We start from the raw sequence: 24,456 nt of genomic DNA, 5'->3' as shown, positions 1-24,456 counted from the left end.
AAGTAGAACCCATTTTAGCGAAAATTAAAATTGTCAATGCCCATTTTAGCGAAATATAATTAACCTATTGTAATATATAATATATAGATCAAAATAATAAAAGACTCAAGACAGCACAACAGAAAACATATGATCCATAAAAAACAGCACTAAATGTCGAAAAGATTATATCAATTACAAATGCTGAAAGTCCGTTCTAGACTGGAATTTATATCCTAAAGAACGTACGTAATGGGCTCTGAATATATCCCCTATACAATACTGTTGAATTGCATTAGGAACTGTTTTTCTCTTTATCTTGTCTAGTTTGTGGTGCTCATTCGTCTATACTTCGTATTTTTATATATGTTGTTGTAAGCAATTTTATAATAATATCAAGAAAAACGCAAATGACTGGGTTACGACTATATATATTTAACATTGCTCATTATAGTGGGCATTGAACGACTCTGTACCATTATTTGTTCGCTTTGAATTACACAAAACTTCTGCCCAAATAAAGCTCAGTTAGTATTATTCGGGCAGGTTAGTTTTCGCTAAAATGGACTATCGAAAATACAGGTGAACGGATTAATCCGGCGCTAAAATGGGTTCTAATGTCGGCGCTAAAATGTCCCCTAGTAGTTCAACATTTTTCGCTAAATCGTCCTGCACCCGACTGAACACCCTCAAAGGATAGAGAAAAGGAACATTATTCTTCCATACACAAAAAGAATGGTTTTAGGAAGTTTTGGAAGTGTTGATGTATCCATATAATTCATATTCGAATTGCAAACGGATGATTACATCCTGATTTTTATGATGCTGTTGTCTACAACCCATAAATGTAGAAACGCTCTATGTAAATTCATTGGTCCTTTCAGTAAACATACTCCAAAAGATATCCAGATACCAAACACGGTAATTAGCTCGTGTAATATTATGTTATCGTTTCTAACATTGATTTTTTTTTATAGAAAAATACATAATTCGATATATGTTTTTTTATAGTCATATGGTCCTACATATTGTCTGTCATATGTACTCATATTCTTGCATTACTAATCTCAGATTGTTCATCACGTATTTTCCTTTATAAGATAAACATGGTATCACATCTTAATTTCGTAACATTCTTCGTCAATGCTTCATCAACCTAATTTAAAATAGCATTTACATTTTTTAGTAATGCTGATCATATCAACATAATGCAATAATAATTAGGTTTAGCGAAAACCAATAACTCAAATGAGGACACATTTAAAGACAAAATGATCAATGATTCTACCTCGAACAACTTTATTGCGTAAACATGAAACAACCATATCATTTATAGCGTCAAAAAAAGCATACCATTCGATTTCCCCCGAAATCATTGAAAACAAGGAAGTTTCGTTTGAGTTATAAGAATGGAAACATACACCGCTTACGTCTTGTGGCTCCCTGACTTTAAAACCGCTATGTTGATGGTGAATCGACAAAGATTACAGTAGTAATGTCATACAACACACAATTAGTACCGTTAACATGTTTGTAGTAATTCATTAGTTGTAACATCCAAACCATTTAGTCTTTGATGATATTTGTCATATAAGCAATCATATCGTAACTTATTAACTAATCAAACTTATTAAAAGTCACTTTGATTTAACTTTTCTCAATGTTGCAAATGTTTGGTGAATATTTTGTACAATCTGACTGAAATGAATATCATGAGGTCACGCTTTGCTTCATTACACCGATATGAAAAAATCAGGTCTACTTTCCGTTCTGATATATTTTATATCATAAATGGAATACCTGTCTCCAAATTGTTGAAAAAAAGACAAACAGACAAATAATAGTACAAAAGACACAACATATAAACTAAAGACTAAGCAACAGGAACCCCAACAAAAACTGGGGGTGATCTCAGGTGCCCCAGAAGGGTAAGCAGAGCCTGCTCCACATGTGACACCCGTCGTGTTGCTCCTGTTATTACAAACCCGGTAAATAGTCTAATTAGGTAGGTCACATTTGTGGTGAAAAGGGAAGTGGATTGTAGTTAAGACATAAGGAACATATCCGATATCATCTGTGAAACGGTTATTCCATAACGGTCAACCAACTCGTGATTGCGTCCGTAAAAATTAACGAAGGGATGATTTCAAATTCACCATTTTGAACTCTTTGTTTAATAGCTTCCTTGTGAGCAGCAACCCTCTTTCGAGGAAATCATGATAGGAAATACAAGGTATACGATACTGACTAGAAATTCATCTAAAAGTATCTGACGTAATGCGAAAAGGGTACTTATCTTGATTTCTACACATTATTATTTATTTTAAAGATAACATTTATTTGAAATGGAGACAGTTCCTCTCGACGAAGATGAGAGGTATTATATGCAACTTCTGACTTTTACACTTGGCATTGGAATGGAGGTTCTACATCTTTATTTTGAACAAAAGATTTTAAAAGAAGAGGAATTTTACATGTTTTTAGAAAGAAACAAACATTATCTGTTTCACGATTTTTATTCTTATATTGAGTGTTGTGAGTGTTTTAAAAATTCGAATGGAGTGCCTTCTAAAAGAGGATGTTTAAACAAAAGTCAATTTCTAAAATTGTTTGATATCAATCCTCTAACAGAACAGGATCATTTCAAAAAAGGATCACATGATGAGATTATCAAGGATTGTTTGTGCAGGATCAGCGCGAAATCGTCCAACGATGTTGACTGTATGGACATACCTTTGATGTATGAAATTATCAAGTCATGTTTTTTAAACAACAGGAAAACATTCTACGGAAATCCAAATTTTCTCAAAACTATAAAAGACACGAGAAATTTTTTGGCACATGCACCTGGCAAACGTATTTCTAAGACTGACTTTGATAGTTATCTAGCTGAAACTGAAAAAGCGATCTTAGGGATAGCAAGCGCTGTTGGAAGCTTTGTAACTAAAATGTACAAAAGGAAAATAGATGCATTCAAGAAAAACGACTTATCATTGAACAAAGTAAAAGAAATCATCGAGAGCAGTACTGATGAAGTTAAAAAGGTAATGATTATATTGCAAATAAATCTAACTACTTTTCTTAAGTTTTCTCTTTACAAATTTTGTACAACAATAAAAGATGTTGTGTGATTGCAAATAAGACTGCTATCCATAACATGACTTTGATGTAAGCTATTATATATCATCGTATGGTCTTCAACGGTGAACAGAACCGATTGTACAAGGTATATGCAGATATTGAACTTGGTATTGAAAAAGAAAAATAACAAAATACCAAACTCCAAGATAATTCATAATTGAAAGTCCCTTCTCAAATGGCAAATTCAAAAGCTCAAACAAATTAAATAAACTGAACACAACTGTCATATCCCTGGCTTGGTACAGACATTTCCGTATATAGAAAAAGGTAGATTTCACATTGAAATGTTACTTTTTGGTACCTAGAATTAAGTCCTCTTTTTATCAATTATGACTTATAACTGAAAATCACTTATCATTTCTTTTGTATTTACCATGGCAACTAAAATCAGGAAGGTATTAACAATACACCAGGAATTGATGTTTAGGTCTTATTGTGTGACAACTTTGCATAAGAGTGTAGTGAATTTTTGTCTTTGTTCGTCTGTTTCTAGATCATATATTTTCTTTAAGTCATGATGGTGTCTCTCTTTTTTCTTCTTCGTCGTCTTATTATTGTTTCGATTTCCTATCTAACGTCTCCAGCAAACAACTGGGGAGAGGAATACACCGTTTGCTTTATACTTTTAAAATTGTAGACAAAATGCACAGACAAAAACATGTAAATATAGTGTTGTTACAATTGATCAAAAACGTGTAGAACTTCCTTTTGTTTATAACATTAGTAATTGAGATGATTCGAAATAAACATCGTTCAAAATTATTCGGTACTTAATGTTGTGAATTCAGCTTGTCAAAATGTTTCGATGTGACGGTATGAAACTTACGTTAGTCCAGGAGCGAGTAATTTGGACCTGGTATGAACATATGGATATTTTTAATTGACTTTTACTATTATACAATTTGGAAATAATTTTAAATTCAGAAACTTTATACATATGACAAATTTAGAGTTAGATAAAAAAAAAGTATAAATAAAGAAGGTCCCAACTCCCTCAGAAAAAGATAACCTAAGGTAGATTTGGCTGCTATTTTTCTCTTTGGTCGTACAGCTCTTCACTGTTTTCGGTTAATATACATCACGGGCTTTCAAATGTTCAAGTCAGCCTGATACAGGTAAGCCATGAAAAAAGGAAAATAATAAAATAACAAACTTCGAAAAATATTCAAACGGAAAGTCTTATCAAATAGCTAAATCAAAAACTCATCACATTTAAACGAATGGAAAACAACTATCATAACAGGCATTTTATGATGTAGGAAATGTTGGATTGAACTTGAATAAAAGCGACCCAAACGCATAACATTTTATGAAATGTTATTTATGTTTTTTAATTTATTATTAAATATCTATTCTTCAAACATTTAGAACCTGCAACTTCTGATTGACGATCAACAGAAAAATGCAGCTTTGGTGAAACAGGTTAAAGATGAGCTTTTAGAACAGCTTATAAAACACAAAGGTAAATAAAACATAATCATTGCAGCGTGAAAATTCAAAATGTTGCTATTAATTATGCTGCATCTTTACAGATATTGAAATCAAATATGTTTCCCTTCGATGAAAAATCTTTTTCTTTGGTATAAATTCATAAATATTGCTACACAAATGATATTGAACAACATTTTTATTATTATTCGATTGTTTTTCTGTTCATTCATCGACCTATTCCAATATTTTTCTGATCGTTTTCAAAATATTTATTAATTTTGATCTACGGTAATAATTTGCAAAAATCTTTATTTGGAATGTATTATTAAATAGCTTATAATTCACAACAAAACCGGGAATCCAACATATACTCCTAAATCAATGGCAAAAGAGTAATTTCTAGAAATTTACAAAATCACAACTTAACAGCCCTTCTCTCCTTTGGTATATATCTCCCAATTGATACGATATTCCCGTGCTTGCATTTCCTATCATGATTTTCTTGATTGAGGGTTACTTCTCACAAAGAAGCTATTAAACCAAGAGTTCCAAATGGTGAAGTTGAATCATCCCTTCGTAAATTTTACGGACGCCATCACGAGTTGGTTGACCGTTATGGAATAACCGTTTCACAAATGATATCGGATATGTTCTTAACGTCGTAACTACAATCCCCTTCCCTTTCATGAATGTGACCTACCGAATTAGACTATTTACCGGATTTGTAATCACATAAGCAACACGACGGGTGCCACATGTGGAGCAGGATCTGCTTACCCTTCCGGAGCACCTGAGATCACCCATAGTTTTTGGTGGGGTTCGTGTTGTTTATTCTTTAGTTTTCTTTGTTGTGTCATGTGTACTATTGTTTTTCTGTTTGTCTTTTTCATTTTTAGCCATGGCGTTGTCAGTTTGTTTTAGATTTATGAGTTTGACTGTCCCTTTGGTATCTTTCGTCCCTCTTTTGGTATTTATATAAAAAGGAAAAACACATTTTTCTTCAGAAAACATTGTAACGAGGTTTATTCAACAAGCGGTATCATTCAAATGTAGATTCTTTAAGATAATCTAAAGATCTTCTAAAATATCTCAAAGACAAAACCAAAATATCTTTTTAATTTCTGTAATATCCCTTTCTATCATTTTGATGCATGTCTGTAACTAAATAACTTATTTTTCGATGAGTTTTTCATCTTATATATCCATTGAACTTGCGTTTAAGGAACTATAAAAAGAAGGAGGTCTTGACATACCTTTATCTGTTTCTCGCTATTGACAGTTGCACAAACGTGATGATTTCATTTTACAAATGTGAATTTCCCTTTTCTCAGTTGTTACATACATTCTTTTTTATCGTATGACGTTACATTTTCTCAGATAATACGTTAACGTTGTGTTTCATGTGTAATGTAGATTTTTGCAGGGTTGTGCCCTTCACAAAAACTGCTTTTTCGACTTTACATTTTGTACATAATTTTTACGGTGACCATTACGCACTATATACGATGTGTCGGTGTTTTATCGCATAAGCGACATATATGTTTTCGTAGTCTTAGATCTTTATCTGGATTCATATTTCGTCATTTTGAAATTTAGCAAAGTAAAAATGCTACAGAGTAACACAAGCATTTCCAATAATGGCACAGTTATCATCCAAGACATTATGATGATCTGATAATTGTTTTAGGAGGATAACAGGGACAATAAGAAAGTCTGTGTATCATGTTTATCATTAACTTTTGACTTTTGCAGATTGATGTGTTATCTATGTTTTCTTTAATAACCAGATCATTATAGAAAAATAATTGTGAGCAAATATATGAAATGAATTTATAGTATGCTGGCCTATTAGACAACTATGAATCAGGTATTAAATAAATCATGTAAATAACAAAAGTTACACCTTACAATTTTGGAACGAGTTTCTTTACTTAAATTTACATTGAAATTATATCTACATCGCAAAATAACATAACCAAGACCGGGAACGGTTCTGTATTTAGTTTGACATATTCTAAAAAAAAAATAAGTGATAAATTCATACAAAAAATTATTACAACCTGTATATTCTCATTATGTTTTTCAGATGAATTGTCGATTGATATAGGGAATCTTAGATTTGACATTACACAATATAATTTGGCAATGTCAACCTCCTCCCAAAAAGAGACGTTCAATAGTCAAGGTAGTTCAAACACTATGAAATGTATTTATATTTGAAATTGCTATACACTACTAAAAGCACAATGGAGGCTGGCGCTTTCATCTAGGCTGATGTTAAAAACATTAACATAAGCGAGTGAAATATTTGCTTGTGAAAGTAGTCTATTCTAAACGAAGAAATCACAGCAAAACCACTCATCATATAAACATAAATGAATTATTTTTTTTTACTTGAACAGAAAGTAAAAGTATTTTCATGTGAATTTGAATATGATTAAAAAAATTTAATTTTATCCTAAGATTAATATTCTAGCAAATATGTAAATACTTTTATTATCATATTTAATAGATCGTATATCCCAAAGAAATACTGCCTGCAGTTCTGAGGTAAAAGTGACAGAAGAAGGTCAAAGTACGTTCACGTATTTATATATGTTAGTCTAGAATTTTACAGGTTATTACATCTTCCCAGTTAGGTAATGTGACTAGTTTTACGTTTACATATGCGAAATAAGATTAAAAAAGAGACTAAAACAGAAAATTCAGCTGGCGACCGAAGTAATGTTTTTCATTCTAATTTATATGATACCAGCAGTCAAACTTTGAGAGTGAGTATTGTGTTTTACCACCAAAATCGTTTATATATGTTATTACGGTCGAGGGTTTTGGTATATTTGTTAATAAACAAATCTAAAATGAATTTCATTACACATTGAACAACTCACAACTCTTTATAATAACTAACAGGATAATCTTTATCTAAATTGACAACATATACAGTAAAAAGTGAAATAAGAAATGTCAAGACATTATAACTGTTTGATTAGGCATTAATTTGTGTTAGCATAGGTACCATGCGTATTAATTATAAAAGCTATTAACAAACTACACATGGTTCAATTATCTAGCTCTGCACCTTTTTACTTCAGAAGTAAAAAAATGTCGTGTTGAATGGAGACTCCAAACACCAGACACGTGGAATTTGAATGAAATAAAAGAAACATTAGAGAAATTTTCAGGAGTATTAAGACCATGGTTCGAAATAGAATTTGTTCATGTCGGGTCCTTAGTTATTAAAACATTGGTTCCAAAAGAAGTTCTGGATAATCGAGATCAAATGAATAAGTCCATACAAGCATTTTTAGAAAAGATTGTTGAAATTTGCCAGATCAATACCGAGTTATCAACAGTTATTAAAGTCGATTTAGTAGTGTCTGATGAATCTGATGATACCACAGGTAAGATAGATAAGAACAGACTCCTTTAACACGTAAATATCCAGTACTCCATAACTCATGGCGGTTATCTGTAAATGCCAGTTGTTAACTAATTATGTAATTTTTAAATGCAAAATCTTGGGATTTTTTTACACCAAAATATGGTTAAGTATCTGTTACACAGACATAAAACTTAAAAGAGCGGTGAAAGATATCAAAGGGACATTCAAACTCAAAAGTCGAAAATAAACAGAAAACGGCATGGCTACAAGAAAACCACAAAGACACCCAGACAACCAACACACAAAATACAACAAAGAAAACTATAGATTGAGCAATATCAACCTCAACAAAAAAAAATCGATTAGATCATCGTTTTAATCAGAAAAGATATCGTCTGTTAATAAAGCTCATTACATTTATACATGTTTTATTTCAAAATATTTAGGTTTGAGCGATCATGATTAAGGTTCATACAAAAACCTCTTCATTTATCAATTATCTATTTATAAAACTTTACACTTTTGAAAAACTAAGGCTGTTCTTTCTCCAGAATAGATTACTTTAGCTGTTTTTGGCAAAACATTTAGGATTTGTTGGTCCTCAATGCCCTTCATCTTCGTACTTTATTTGGCCCTTTTAATTTTATTTGAGCATCACTGACGAGTCTTTGGAAGACAAAATGCGCGTTAGGCTCAAGTACACACTTTTAATCCTGGTACATTGTGAAGTGTTATTTCAAAATTCTAATATTGAAAACATTTATAGAATAATACCGTTTTATCCTGTCACTCGAATGTTTCAAAGTTTTACTTATCTGTTATTAGTACGTAGTGGAATCATAATTTGAAGTAAAAAAAATATTTCAGTCAAAGAGACGGATATCCAGCCTGAGATAGTTCAACAACCAATGAAATGCAATGAATGTGAGAACTGTCAGCAGAAAGATGACATTATTTCAGCCTTAAAAAAGAAAATATATGGCAAGTACAGCCATGTGCATACAAATTTTCATTCATGTTTATTTCAAGCGTACAACATTTGTTTCAGGAGTATTTATTTTTTATGGAAAATTTTCTTCATGAACGATATTCTGTATTCTTTAAACTTCCTTATTATCCCAAAATCTGTTAGTGAGGTTCTGGATTATTAGTTTAAACATTTGCCATTGTCGATATTTATATGCAAATACCTACATGTTATATTAAGATTCAATTATTGTTAATGAAACAAGCACATAAAAAAGCAAGTTTGGGCAAAAGTATATATATCGATAAAACAATCGGTCTCAACAAAACAATTAATTTAATTACACAAAAGCGCTGTTGCATAAACAGAGTTAATTTATAAGAAAAATAACTAACTTCCTTTCGGACTACTGCATAGCAAGAAAGTGATTACTATATCGACGTGTTAGATGCGTATAAACTATCAACGAGTTAGTTGCCCTTATCGTTAGTTTTATTTATGTTCTCTTTATCTGACATCAGTGTCTTCCAAAATGTTATATTTTTATTATTTGGTCGTGATTATCTATCCTTTTCATCCGTGATTTCCGAAAGAGTAAATAGTAATTCAGTATATGTCTACAAAAGTAATATCTCGAATCCAATGGATCATAATAAACTTACTATTTTGCTTTAGAAATGAGTCAAGAATTATCAGCGTATCATTCGGTTGCATGTGGTAAGTACAGATTAAGTTTTCTTTGCATTGGTGCATCGTCAGTTATGTTTATTTTACTGTCCGCTCATAACAGTACTAAGTATTTAAAATTTGAAAAAAGCACCAAAAAAAATGTTGTACATAAAATTGGAACTCACCAGAAACTTTTCTATTTTTTAAATAAAAATTATACTTGCATACTTTAAGGTTATATTATAGTGGTTTGGAGTTTTCACATTATTAACGACCAATGAATTCCTATTTTCGTACAATAGAAGCCCTATTGAGCAAATGTATCTCTTTATAGAATGTCAAAATGTATTCATGTCATGGAACAAGAACACCTTGAAAAAAGTGACAGATAGTACATTGTCTTCATTATAGTTTCCATATTATCTAATGTTCAGTGAAATGAAAATGAAAACGATATCTGCATAGTAATACAATACAAGATTTCAATTACAAACACGTCCATGTACACTTATTATTTAAATTTGATATTCCACTTGTTAAAAAAATATAAATTTTTAATATTAAACAAAATATCTTATTTCCATCTGAACATCATGGTAATCTATCACGACGTTGTACATTGTTAATAGAGCTTTTCAACGATTTTCAATAAGTGCAGTTGTTGTTAATGTCATGGTTTAGGTATTCAAAGAAATAATAAAGCCAGAAAACATATTTTTGATAAACTCCTCATATATATACCAATTTAGAAATTTGTATTTGCGCCCAACACGCTTTTCGTCAACTAAATACTCTTCAGTGACACTCTAATTAAAAAGTTTTAAAGAGTTCTCAGTAAGAATTGTGTCCTTTTATGCAATATCATTGAAAAATCAAGGAGAAGAGAATTTTCACTTACCTGAATATTCAATTTGATAAACGAAAAATAACTTAAGGTGGTATGGGAGTCTAAATTAAAAGTGATAGAATTTGTTAATACTTTGTTTGCTAAAACCTAGAAAATACTGATATGTGTTCAAAAATGTATCACAAATGAAAGGTAATCGCACATTTTCTCAAGCTATAGGTTGTGACAAAATGCCACATTTTGTATGGATTATACAGGTAAAGCACCATTATGTGATAGGAATTTAAACTAAATGGTAGAATTGTTAAATAAAATACGAGAAGATAGCTTGTTGACCATGCTTTGAAAATATCAAAAGAAAAGATAGGGTCACCGTACGTATTTTTTTCGGCTAAAATACTAAATAGGAATAGTCCGTGTAGATTCCTTCAGAAAAGGCAATATTTAGGAGCTACCTCCTTTTAAAATATAAATTCAAAAAACATTAACAATGAAGCAAATATGATCTACATTTGTCAAAATATTAATATTTATAAGTTGTAATCCTATAAATTTGTTCTTTTACATGAAAATTCACATTAGTTATCTGCATTCCTGCATTTCGGTAACTTGATTGAAAATCTGGACCTAAGGTTCTCTGATTTTTACAAACCAAGATGGCGAAAGACATCCATTTCAACTTAATGCAACAAAACAAACAAACATTTCCCAAGGGATGTCCTAGTTGAGCAAGATTCACCCACATTCAACCGAGCTGTTTTTTTTAATTGTTTCTTCGTATCAACTAGAGTCTTGATGACTGTTAATGCATTGCTATCTTATGTATCTTTAATACGGTTTACCTTCACCCATTTGTTTTTAATAAAATCGGCCCTTGGTAGTATGTCATACCTTAACATTAATGCCATATCCAAATACAACTTTTGAAATGTGTTAACTGTATTAAACGCATTAAGACAATTCTAGCAGAGTCTTCAAATGTAGAAACGAACGTTCTAAGTAGTAATGCTTAAGTAATCTGCTTACTCTTTCGGATAACATAGGACCCTCCGATATTTGGTGGGGTTTGTAAAGCTTATCGTAAGTTTGCTATGTTGTGTTTTGTGTACTGTTGTTTGTCTCATCGTCGTTTTTCCTGCTTCTGCATGGCGTTGTCGATTTTTTTCGACTTATCAGTTATCATATGGAATATTTCGCCTTTCTTTTATAAGTAATTAGAATTAAAAATATTTCTTAAATCATTGTACTAAGACCAACGAAAACAGTAATGCTGATTATCCTCCTGAAGGTTATTATACGGTGAACACATAGTGTTCTTTGATTTCATTGGTCTTCTAAAATTTACCCAGTCTACATAATATATAGAAATATATGTTATTGGCAATATGAGTATTTGGAACATACGCGTATTTAAATAATAAAAAAGATTAACTAAATAAAAAATAAGCAGTTTGACACAGTTAATTTTATTAATAATTTGGAAGTACAATAAGAAGATGTCAAAATCAAATGCACAAATGGTAAAGGAAGTCTTGTTACTTTACGTGTACCGGTGATTTACCACGTTTGTGTAAAGTATATGACCTCGCTGGCAAGGACCATATTTTTTTAGGTTGTCTCGTTGGGATATGGGGTACTGCAGTTAAATTACGATGTTGGGAATTTATAGCTTCTAATAACACCGTGTAACTGAACAGGATCGTGCACATCCAAGACGTGCAAATGGATAAAAGCTATAGTACCGTGTGGAAGTAAATGTCACCCAAAGCATACATACAAGAATACAGTACGCGATCAAAAATAAGATCAACTGGCCCTGGCATCTATTTTTAATGTGTATATAGCCTTTGAATGATAAAATGAATACTTTTCTATGTAACCATCATTGTTTTTTTTTTAAGATAAAGGTTATTGTATTATTGAAACATTTCGAATGTAGATTTGAAAAAAATACCTATATGGTCCAAATACTCATATAGTCCGGCCCGTTGATAACCAAAACTTTTTTCTTGTACACATAGAGGAAGACTCATCCAAAGTCTTAAAGTGGAAGGATTTGAACTATTGAAGTAGAAGCTAGTATAAAGCTAGTGGAGTTGAAACGTGTTATTTTCATTTCTCAAAGTATAAGAGTTCTGTCTTGGAAATCATTACTAGGCTAACTGATATATGTTATATGTGTATATTTGTTTATTCAAGGCCATCGAAAATAGTGGAATCAATTACTTTTGGAGTGTTAAAAAAGCTTTAGAAATTGATAAAATTGCATGCTCATATTGGTGATTTCGAATCTGTTCACCATTTTAATTCTTCTGCTTAGCTTTGATAAGATAATTGCACTTGAAACATTTGCATACAATTTATGACTAAAATCAGCAAAGACCAATTATAAACAAAATCTGAAACAAAGATTAAATAATACTTTTAGATACTTGGATAAAATATTGGCTCTCAATAATGAGCACCTAAGTATGTACACTAAAAAGATTTATCCTGAACTGACTCTGAATAAAGCAAATACTAACAATGAAGACTATACTTTTTTTGATCTTTGAATCTATATCTTGAACGGGTAGCTTAATACTAACATTCTCGACAACTGAGATGATTTTAAGTTTACTATTGTTGATTATTCATTTCAATTGGCACCATCATATAGTGTTGATATACCCCAACTTGTACCATTCGTCTATTTACCAATGTATTTGATTTTAAGGAAAGAAATCTCTGTATAACTGAAAAATTATCACACCAGGGGTTTTACCATAACAAACTCGTCAAAAAATTTACTTAATATTATCAATAGGAATGTTGGCCGCTATTCTATATTATTCTCTCCAACTGATATTTTTAGGACTTATAACCATTTGTAAATTATATTCCAAATTGCATTATAAGCACATCATCACTGATTATTATAAAACTGCGTAGTCAAACTCTCTTCAACTAAGTATATTACTTAGCTGTTATATTATACATTTACATCCCTGTTCAAATGTAGGCTCCCTCAAAAAGTTTTTCTTTTGCAATATCAATTTATATAAAAGTTAAATTATGAATCCAACAAATACACTATAATTGCCCAACAATAACATCACTACCTCCATATTCATTTATGTTACTATTTCCTATAGAGGCATTTTGAAACATTGAAAATTTGGAAGAGTTTTATTATCATTATTGCTCCATGTCTGGTGATTCATAATTGTCAACGGAATTTGTTAGCAAGTACTTAACTATCCCGACAAAAGTTCCCGTAAATTTTGACGTCGTCATAAAACATATCTGACGTCACAATGGAAAAGTAAACAACCAATACAGGAAATACCGGAAGTAGCTTGCACGAGATGCACTAATATGGGTTTTGCGCACGAGATCCCCCTGATAATTGGGTTATCAGCCCTGGTGGGAAATTATGGCTTGTGTACTTCCGCTCATACATATATGCAAAAGCTATCATATCAATACTAAGTATATGATAAACAACCTTATAAAATAATATATTATCATTTGTAGAAAAAGACGATGATAATTCGTCAGCAAGAGCAGCTCAAGCAGCAGTTGGTTTGTATATACTATTGTTAATTGCAAATGAGATTACCATTGTTACCTAACTTACCTAGTACTGCGCATATCGTTTTTCATCAATACTCTATTTCACTGATGAATAAAACATTTGGTGTTAGTTTGTAATTTTCTCTTTTTTTCCAAAAGTGCGAGTCAAGTTCCGTCTCTGTGTGATGCGGGTGCTCCTAGAACAGAGAAAATAATTAAGAGAAGACAATCTAGAAATCACTGATTAGTTGAAACATTTCTACAGTGGTTCGAGATTTTAGTATTTTTTTCTCGAATAGACCGAGTTATGTCTCTGTGTGAAGGAATTTACTAAGAGAAGAAGAAAACTATATAATTAGGAAACACATTTTTCGAGATTGTCATATTAATTTTTTTAGTGATGTGAGTTTGATAAAGTGATACAAGTTGTAATAATCCGTGAGTGTTTGAATTCGTCGAGCTGGCCTTGTGCCGATGTGTCATCAATTCAAATCATATTGAATACAAAACCGCAACATAGACAGTAAGGAACAAGCTGCAGAACATTATTTGGAGGTTAATTAATTAAAGTTCGCTAATAAAATCAATAACTTTATGAAGTTATAAAGTACATTACATACATTAATAATGTACTATCATATAATACTTATCGTTCGTTTGCCTGGAAAACAACCGGCAAAAATATCTTGGATTCCAAATTTAATAGTAAGATAGAGAAACATATATTATACACTTGAATATACTTCATGGTAAATAATTTAATTTTCCATGTAATATTCAATTGAAAAAATTTAAATGATAGAACTTAATTCATGGGTCTTCAACTTGCATTTTATTATCTGGGTTTCTTTTCAAATAAGATATGTATATTGATATAAGTCAATAATAAGAAACATAATGTTCCACCAGAAAGACAGCCAGAATGGATGCAACTTCGGAAGTACCAATTGGAATTAGCAGAAATTGCATTAAGTGGTGAAAACACAATCATTTGTGCGGAATCAGGTGCTGGAAAAACATGTGTATCTTTCTATGTGATAGAGAGACATTTGTTGAACAATCCTAAAGGTAAAACATTAAAATTGATTATAACAATACAGGGATATAACTCTTTAAAAATCAGCTGAACGTTTTAACCACGTTGTATTGGTAAGGAAATAAATAACTTCTCAATGATCGAAACTAGTGTTTGTCGAACTGCTATATATTCAATGAATTTTTCAGATAATTGATGTTCCTTTTTTAGGGAAATTTTTAGAATTTTATTAAAAGGTCAACGTTAATTTTGTTAAATTTTTATGAAAATCAAACGAGCAAAATTTATTCAAGTCAAGGTTTTTATCTACACATGAAAAGGCTGAAAATATTACCCAGTGTAAAATAAAATGTTATGTAAAAATATGTAATACATCTTGAGAAATATTCACGCCATCTTTAAATGGTAACTCAACACCTTCTGCGGTTCTGATTGATTGTTTTCTGGTGTGGCTGAGATTATAATTGAAAAAATGTCCCGGAAAGGAGATGATATTGAATATTGGAGATGAGGAATAAATTACAGTATAGATATGCAAAACCTAATCAACAGTTCTTGCTTCATGATAACGTAATATTTGATACAGCGAATTAATCAATACCTTTATCAAAACGGTCAAACTTCTACAAGTATTCATTTAAGTATTCATTTATAACAAAGGTTGATATCATAACTGAAAGAAAAGACATACAAGTTTTTTTATTGTATGAAGGCTAAATAAAATTGACTTAAAGGTTAGTTTGAACATATTTATTTGTCTTTATTTAAAAAAAATAAACTTCATACATAAATGCAACATGACAGTAGGATTCAGAAACAAGCTGTATATAGCTAATATTAATTCGTTTCCTTGAGATGCCAATCCAAGATTAGCGGTTGCAGTTTAAATGTTAAAATGTTTCGACAGAGATGAAAAAATATAAGGAGTAATATAACTAAGGAATATCAATAATAATTGAAATAATTGTTTTAGCTATTTAATTGGTTATCAAAGGTACCAGGGTTATAATTTAGTACGCCAGACGCGCGTTTCGTCTACATAAGACTCATCAGTGACGCTCATATTAAAATATTTATAAAGCCAAACAAATTCAAAGTTGAAGAGCATTGAGGGTTCAAAATTTCCAAAACGTATTGCCAAATACAGCTAGGTAAAGTTTAAAGTTTTAATAAAAAAAAAAAAAGTTGAAGATTTAGTTGTAAAATATACTAGCCTATTTCATTTCGAAAGAGTACTTAATATGTAACATTGAATGTTATACAATTCACAGCTCAATATTGAAATATTCAGATAAAAAAAGAAAAACACAATTAAGCAAAGCTAAATTACCTATTATGTCTGTTTGGTTCACGCATCGTTGTAGATATAATGGAATTTGTCGCACCTGTCATACAAGTAAGAAGTTTAGCGCTATAAAACCAGTTTCAATCAACCATTTTCTATATTTGAAATGCCTGTACCAAGTCAGGAAATGACTGTTGTTGTCAATTCGTTTGATGTGTTTTATCATTTGATTTTGCCATTTGATTAGGGACTTACTGTTTTGAATTTTCCTTGGAGTTGATATTGTTATTGATCTTTTCTGCTGTTTATTAATAATGTTTATTAATTTATATGCAGGGAAAGTTGTGTTTATAAGCAGTACTAATATACGACTAGGGAAGCAGTACGATAGGGCATGTGATACTTTATTAACGCCTATTAGTCAGGTAATTAGTTGATTGCCGATATCAAACATATAATTTGTGGTAAAAGCAAAAATGGAAACCCTACACCAACAAAAGCTTTGGTTATTTGAGGTGAGATCGATTCATTTGTAGAATGTTGAGTATCTGTTGTATACCTTTTCAAAAACTGAAAGGCACTTCGTCAATCACATCACTGAACAGTGACTACACACGAGATGCATAAAACGAAATGCCGTTAAGAAATATTTGAATAGTTGAAATTTAAAAAATTAACTCGTAACAAGGTACACAACAAAATGTTATATATTTTTAGGATCCAGTTTTAAATAGTGGTTCGTAATGTTATGATCACAAAAAACAATGCAGACTAAAATTTATTAATCACCTTCAAGTTTAGATTTAAGCGCATGAAAACACAAACCATATGTAATGACAGAGAAAATAAAAACATAAACTGGCATAATGTTTTGATGATATGCATTAAATAGTCTCAATAAAAGAACTGTCAAAGTTTTATTGTTATTTTTGCTTTAGCTTTTAATTTTTTTCTGAGGTTCTGCATCTCCGTAGTAGGTATATATACATGTATGGGGATAGCCATATCTGAGAAACGTGTTACAAATGCCCTCCATTCTAGATCTAGAATCCATGTAGGTATTTTGGAATTTTCCGAATTATCAGTGAATTGAGTGTTCAATTAGGCAGGGTTTCCGCTGATAATATTTGTGGCGATTAAAATTCAGCATTGAAAGAATTTGGTGAAAGAAATATACTTGATTTAATAAGACGGTGTTACTTCTAACAAAGTCTATCCCATTTATTTTTGCAAAAAAATCCGCTAAAGCCTGCACTAGGGACCGTCTCAAACTTGCAATGCTGTGAGATTTTGTTTGCTTAGAGTTAAAAACTGCACTGGTTGGGGAACAGCAATAAAAGCGCTTTTTTTGTTATTTTGTTGTGCATGTACTGATTTTGTGCTATGGATAGATATCCCATATCTTTCGTTTTTTTCTATAATAAAAATTTATTCCTATGCATAACAAAATAAGGCTATTTGGCACAACTTTTTGGAATTTTGGATCGCCAATGCTCTTCAACATTGTATTTGTTTTGTTTATAACTATTTTGATATGAGCGTCACTGATGAGTCTTATGCAGATGAAACGCGCGTCTGGCGTACTAAATTATAATCCTGGTACCTTTGATAACTAAGACCTAAAATAATTAAAAACACTTATCTGTTGGTTAATGTTGTTACAAATAGCGGATGCCAACTTTACAGTCTCCCGATTGTCCCAAAAAATTAAAAAAAAAAATCCGTGCGTTTCCGTTACAATATTGTGATAGAATTATTATATATATACCATAGACACTATTTCGACCAAAGGGTGACTGTGGCTTAATAATATTAATACCGTCACAAACTAGAGATGGGCGCTTGTTTTTGGGCTGGTATGAATGAACTTCCAATTCCTTTCAGAAAAGGGAATCTCAATACAATGTCTCCTAAAGAACAACTGGCATGCTCTGCTCTCCTTGTGTTAAATAACTTTAACAATAACTCGTTAATGGGTTTCAAGGTGGAAAGTTATATTTTTTACCATATGCAAAATACCATTGTTTTCAAGTGGCAGTATGAATTTCACTAACGTACAAATATACATATTTAGGATAAGAGATGAAAGATCCCAACTGGATAGTCAAATAGTCATTAAATGTACCAGGATTATAATTCAATACGACAGACACGCGTTTCGTCTACATAAGAAACATCAGTGACGCTCAGATCAAAAAAGTTATAAAGCCAAACAAGTACCATATTGTAGAGCATTGTAGATCCCTTTTTTCAAAAAGTTGTGTAAAACTCATACGTTGAAAAAAAACTACAACGGCATGGCTAAAGCAGAAAAAAATGAAACATGCAAATAACAGTACATAAAACACACACAGAACACTAAGGTCTGAACAACACGAACCCCACCAAAAATTGGTGATGATCTCTGGTGCTCCGGAAATGTAAGCAGATTCTGCACGACATGTTGTGCCCTTAGTGTCACTTATATTAGTATAAACCAAGTAAACAATTCTTATTCTATATGTCACATTCGTGGAAAAAAGAACCGTATTGTACTTACGACAAATCTGAAAATATCCGCTAAAATCTGCAAAACGGATAGTCCATAACGATAAACAAATTCTTAATGACGTCCGTAAAATGTATGACGGAATTAACTATTTCACCACTTTTAACATGTTTCACTCTTTGTTTTAAACCTCCTCTAAGAGCAGCAACGTTCTATCAAATAACTTATTGTTAATGGTTACTAGTTCTAAATTTGCATAATAACATAACTGACATTGACAGTTAATCAAATACTTGTCAAGCCATCTGAAACAATACGCACAGTAAGATGTAGACAAAAAAGGACTGTTAACGAGGATCCTAATGTTTATCTGTGTTTACTTTTAAGGGGCTATGTAAGAATGACATATTTTAATTTGGGGGCTTTCGTTATCTTGCTTTTATTACACCAGCCCAATAGTCATCGCTTCTGTGGTGATATAAATTATTATTGATATGGTCATAATTAACTTTTTACAAAACTTTGAACTTTCGACAAACTTAGACTTTTTTACTTCAGGAATATATTACCTAAGCTGTATTTGGAAAAACAAAATTGATCTTCAATGCGCTCCATTTTCGTACTTTATTTGGGGTTTTTAACTTTTTTATTCGGGCGTCACTGATGAGTCTTTTTTAGACGAAACGCGCGTCTGTCGTAAAATACAAAATTACATCCTTGTATCTATGATGAGATTATTTACACATTTGGAGGACCAATTCAACATAAGTTTTATACTGTTATATATGTTCTTAATGTAGCGTAAATATACTTTATTTAATTTCAGGGCTCAATAAATATATTGGAAGCTGAAGATGATGATAATGATCTTATAACGAAAATACAAAAAGCCAACTTGATATTTGCGACTGAAGAATCTGTCTGCAACCATTTGATGGATGCTTCAACAGTTCAGTTGTCTATAAGGACATTTACCCTGATTATTATTGACGAATGTCATCATGCATATGGTAAAAGTGTCTACAACGAACTAATGTCATACTATAGGATGGCAAAATATGGCGAAGAGATGGGTAGCCTTCCACAGGTATAAACAACGCCTATCAACTACACGTGTCTAAGACGCACACAGTATTTACATATCAATTACGGACACAAGTCCAACTACCAGTAAACAAGACAAAAATAAGAGCAATATAATAATTATAATAAATCACAACCCAAACAATAAAACTTCACCATCCTCTCCCCACCCTCAACTACTTGCACAAAACAAAAGCGAAAGCGAAACTATGCGAACCGGAAGTGTATGAATTAACTTTATTTGTTAATGAGCAATAGTTTAACAAAATATAGAACAGGTATGCCACAAACCTAGTATTACTTTAAAACTCAACTGAATGTTTCATCAAGACAAAAATGTTGACATTGCATTTTGGTAATTATATTTGTAGCAGCTTTTGATTAGAATTTGCAGTACATTAAATTAAACAATGAAACTACTTTTTAAGATCATTTTTCAACTTAAATATGATAACGAAACGTTAATACGATACTTAAATATTGGTTAATTAGTTATCAAAGGTACCAGGATTATAATTTAGTACGCCAGACGCGCGTTTCGTCTACATAAGACTCATCAGTGACGCTCAAATCAAAATATTTATAAAGCCAAACAAGTACAAAGTTGAAGAGCATTGAGGATCCAAAATTCCAAAAAGTTGTGCCAATTACGGCTAAGGTAATCTTAACTTGGTATAAGAAAATCTTTAGTTTTTCGAAAATTCATAGTTTTGTAATCAGGAAATTTATAAAAATGACCACATTATTGATATTCATGTCAACACAGAAGTGATGACTACTGGGCTGGTGATACCCTCGGGGACGAAACGTCCACCAGCAGTGGCATCGACCCAGTGGTGTAAATAGTTATCAAAGGTACCAGGATTATAATTTAGTACGCCAGACGAGCGTTTCGTCTACATAAGACTCATCAGTGACGCTCAAATCAAAATATTTATAAAGCCAAACAAGTACAAAGTTGAAGAGCATTGAGGATCCAAAATTCCAAACAGTTGTGCCAATTACGGCTAAGGTAATTTCAACCTGGTATAAGAAAATCCTTAGTTTTTCGAAAATTCAAAGTTTTGTAATCAGGAAATTTATAGTGTCGCCAAAGTAACATATATACATATATCTACGGAATGTTAGTGGAAAGATGATTTTGTCATATTTTTTTCCAGAATATGTGTTTAGTATACATTATATGTATTAAGAGTAAAAGTTACATTTGGATTTTTATTCAATTTTTATTTTAGCTAAAACGATTCTTGTGATATGTAGTATTCAAAATTAATCCTTATTTACTTCCTTGTTTTCAGAATTTAATGTATATTTTATGTTTTCAATTATTTTGATCAGGAACTAGCTCTCTAATAATTATACATCTCTTATTATTTCAGATAATTGGACTAACATCATTATATGGTTTACACGAAGCTAACGATTTGAAATCAGCAAAGGATTACTTAAAGCAAATAATGGCATATTTAGATGTATCAAAGTTTTCTGTTGTCAAACGAAATAAAGAAGAACTACTTCAGTATACTGCAATTCCAGAGAAAGGTATATTATATCAATGGTGTCATATCAGCCGTTGCAATTTTTTTTAATTAAGAATACTCATCTGATGCTAACAAACAACTACATATCGGGAAAACGGTAATATTTATTCTGCAATAGGCGACAATACTATATTTTCTAAATGTACCACTTCTTATAATAAAAAAACTGGACAAAACAATTATGTGTGGCGTTAGTACTTTATCATTTTAATTCAAAAATTAAAGCCAAATAGTATCATGACCAACTTCATACGGAGCTTGTTTATGTTAATCCATTCTTACCATCATTTTCGAATTATTCACTAGAAGATTTTTCAATGGGTTTCAAGATTTATATTGTAAAATTTGCACATTTATCCTTAGATGCTTGATTTTTTTTTATTAATTGTAGTGGCTTTGAACTAGCTGTCAGATAAGTGCGAGTACTCTTAGAACTGTTCCGAGTGTCTTTTTGTTGTCGGGATGTACAAGTACCCGGCCACGTCCACTTGTATGTTTGTCCATCTGATGAGTTAAGCCTTTTTCAACTGATTTTTATTGTTCGTTCTTATGTTGTACTGTTATACGACTGTCCCAGGTTAGGGGGAGGGTTGGGATCCCGCTAACATGTTTGACCACACCACATTATCTATGTATGTGCCTGTCTCAAGTCAGGAGCCTGTAATTCAGTGGTTGTCGTTTGTTTATGTGTAACATATTTGTTTTTCGTTCATTTTGTTTTATATAAATAAGGCCGTTCGTTTTCTCGTTTGAATTATTTTACATTGTCATATCGGGGCCTTTTATAGCTGACTATACGGTATGGGCTTTGTTCATTGTTGAAGGCCGTATGGTGACCTATAGTTGTTAATTTCTGTGTCATTTTGATCTCTTGTGGATAGTTGTAAGTGTAATACAAAATACACAAAAAACTATGGATAGATTTAGACGTTAATGTAAGTATTGTTCTGTGAGTCTCAGACTGACATATATGCATAATTTTGGTTAACTTTCACTTGATCTGCTTATAGAATAATCAACATATGCCAATAAATTTTTCTACCTTTACTATCTATATATCAATATATTTAAAAATGTTGGCATAGATTGAATAAACCTTGTCGCATAAGAACCATATAACTGAACAGAGGACATATAAAGCCATTAAAAATGTTTATAAATAGTAAAATCTGATATGAACATTTTATAATCAACAGATTTATTTCAATGATATTTGTGAAATCTTAAAGATTCCAACAGTGGAATCAATCATATCAAGTTCTCAGTTTCTATGATGAATTGCATTAATTATCGAAAACAAAAATAAGCTGGTAAAATACCAATATCTATCTTCAAATGTAGACAATAACAAAAACATATTTGATGCACAGGTGTTCATGTTTTGTGTTTAATAAAATTCAACGTATGTCAACCTTATGTGTATTGAAATCTAGAACTGTAACTTCTTTGATCAAATGTTACTCATTAAATGAATACAATCGAATAAATCTATAGATATAGAAAGATGTGGTGTGAATGCCAATGAGACAACTCTCCATCCAAAATAGCAATTTATAAAAGTAAACCATTATATGTCAATGTACGGCTTTCATCACTGAGCCTTGGCTCACACCGAACAACAAGCTATAAAGAGCCCCAAAATTACTAGTGTAAAACCATTCAAACGGGAAAACCAACGGTCTAATCTATATACAAAACGAGAAACGAGAAACACGTATAAATTACATAACAAACGACAATTACTGTACATCAGATTCTATGTTTAGAATAAATGTAACTTGAAGCAATGAAAAACATAATGAATTTTCAACTGAAGTATGGATGTGAAGTTAACAGCCGATTCGTTATACGATATTTGATAGTGAATATCCAACCGGCTAATAGCAGTCGGTTCGATTGATAAAAAGACATCAAAGATTTACTTTTATGTATGATACTTCCAGAAATAAAAACAGTTATGGAAAGCCAAATTAAAAAAAGAAATATACAGTGAAAACCTACCTTAGACCGCTCAACTGACGGTGAGAACCCTGGTCTTTCAATGTCTATAAACATCTTTGTTTTCGGAGGTCTAAAAGTTACAGTTTGATATTCAAAATATGCAGTTAACACCTACTGGAGACCGTTAAACGACGACGAGACCCTCTAGTTTTTAAATCTTTATTACATTCAACGAAATCATAGATTCGTTAGATATAAAGGTTGTTAGTTTAGGATATCCCAGAATAATGTCATCTTCGATATCTACGGAGGACTAAGATTGTCACTTTTCAGCTATAAACAATTTGTCAAAATTTCAGGACAAAGGACACAGGGCAATTGTGAGATCCCCTCTGTTTTCTCAATCTTACCTATATTATGCAGACGATTAGTAAATATGTAGAAACAAACGTAACTAAAAGGAAATTATGTAGACTCCATGTTTTTTTTTAATGAAATTTCGACAATTATTTGCGGAAAAGTTACAATCTTATCACTCCGTGATATCGAAGATGGCATTATAAATCAATTTGATACAACCTTTATATTTGCAGAGACTATGATTTCATAATCAGTCTCCGGTAGGTTTTCAATATTTATTTTTTTGGCGGGGGGGGGGGGGGGGGGGCTATCCATAACTATTTCTATTTATATTTCTAAAGGTTTTTAGAGTAATCGGTATTTGTTTTTGTCTTCTATATTATATATAAAATTACATCTTTGGTTTTTTTTTTATACAAATCTATATTGCATAAAGACAAATATGCAACTTACATAAGGATTTATATTCGAAAGCTTAAAGGAGTTGACTGTTTATCTTTTTACTCCTCTTTAATATGAAATCTTGCTTTTAATGTTATCAATTTTTGTTATGATAACTAAATTTGAATATTTAACCGAATGCTAGCAGCCGGTTGGATATATATTAAATACCGAATATCGAAAAACGAACCGGGCGCTAACTTCACATACAATACAGAAGTTGTGTCAGCCTGCATTCATTTTTCAATAAGGTCATTTCATACATATTCAAACTTTTCACGAAGATTATAAGATAACATACTTAATTTGT

At 31.4% G+C, this 24,456-nt stretch overlaps 1 protein-coding gene across 1 annotated transcript in view; it reads left to right on the top strand.

Moving 5' to 3' along the window:
• The window catches only part of LOC139500592 (antiviral innate immune response receptor RIG-I-like), a 42,424-nt gene that overhangs the window by 769 nt on the left and 17,199 nt on the right, over positions 1–24,456 (top strand). The window contains exons 2-13 of the mRNA XM_071289347.1: positions 2,309–3,023; positions 4,489–4,582; positions 6,638–6,736; positions 7,064–7,126; positions 7,644–7,952; positions 8,801–8,914; positions 9,576–9,617; positions 13,933–13,980; positions 14,881–15,039; positions 16,629–16,717; positions 19,607–19,867; positions 21,243–21,405. Coding sequence (XP_071145448.1) covers positions 2,325–3,023; positions 4,489–4,582; positions 6,638–6,736; positions 7,064–7,126; positions 7,644–7,952; positions 8,801–8,914; positions 9,576–9,617; positions 13,933–13,980; positions 14,881–15,039; positions 16,629–16,717; positions 19,607–19,867; positions 21,243–21,405 — 2,140 coding nt within the window. The 5' untranslated portion in view covers positions 2,309–2,324. The remainder of the gene's footprint in view (positions 1–2,308; positions 3,024–4,488; positions 4,583–6,637; positions 6,737–7,063; positions 7,127–7,643; positions 7,953–8,800; positions 8,915–9,575; positions 9,618–13,932; positions 13,981–14,880; positions 15,040–16,628; positions 16,718–19,606; positions 19,868–21,242; positions 21,406–24,456) is intronic.

The sequence above is a fragment of the Mytilus edulis genome, chromosome 13 (genome assembly GCF_963676685.1).
Source record: "Mytilus edulis chromosome 13, xbMytEdul2.2, whole genome shotgun sequence".
Taxonomy (NCBI): Eukaryota; Metazoa; Mollusca; class Bivalvia; order Mytilida; family Mytilidae; genus Mytilus; species Mytilus edulis.
The sequence above is the reverse complement of the archived record's forward strand: the minus strand, read 5'-3'. Positions and strand labels throughout refer to the sequence as shown.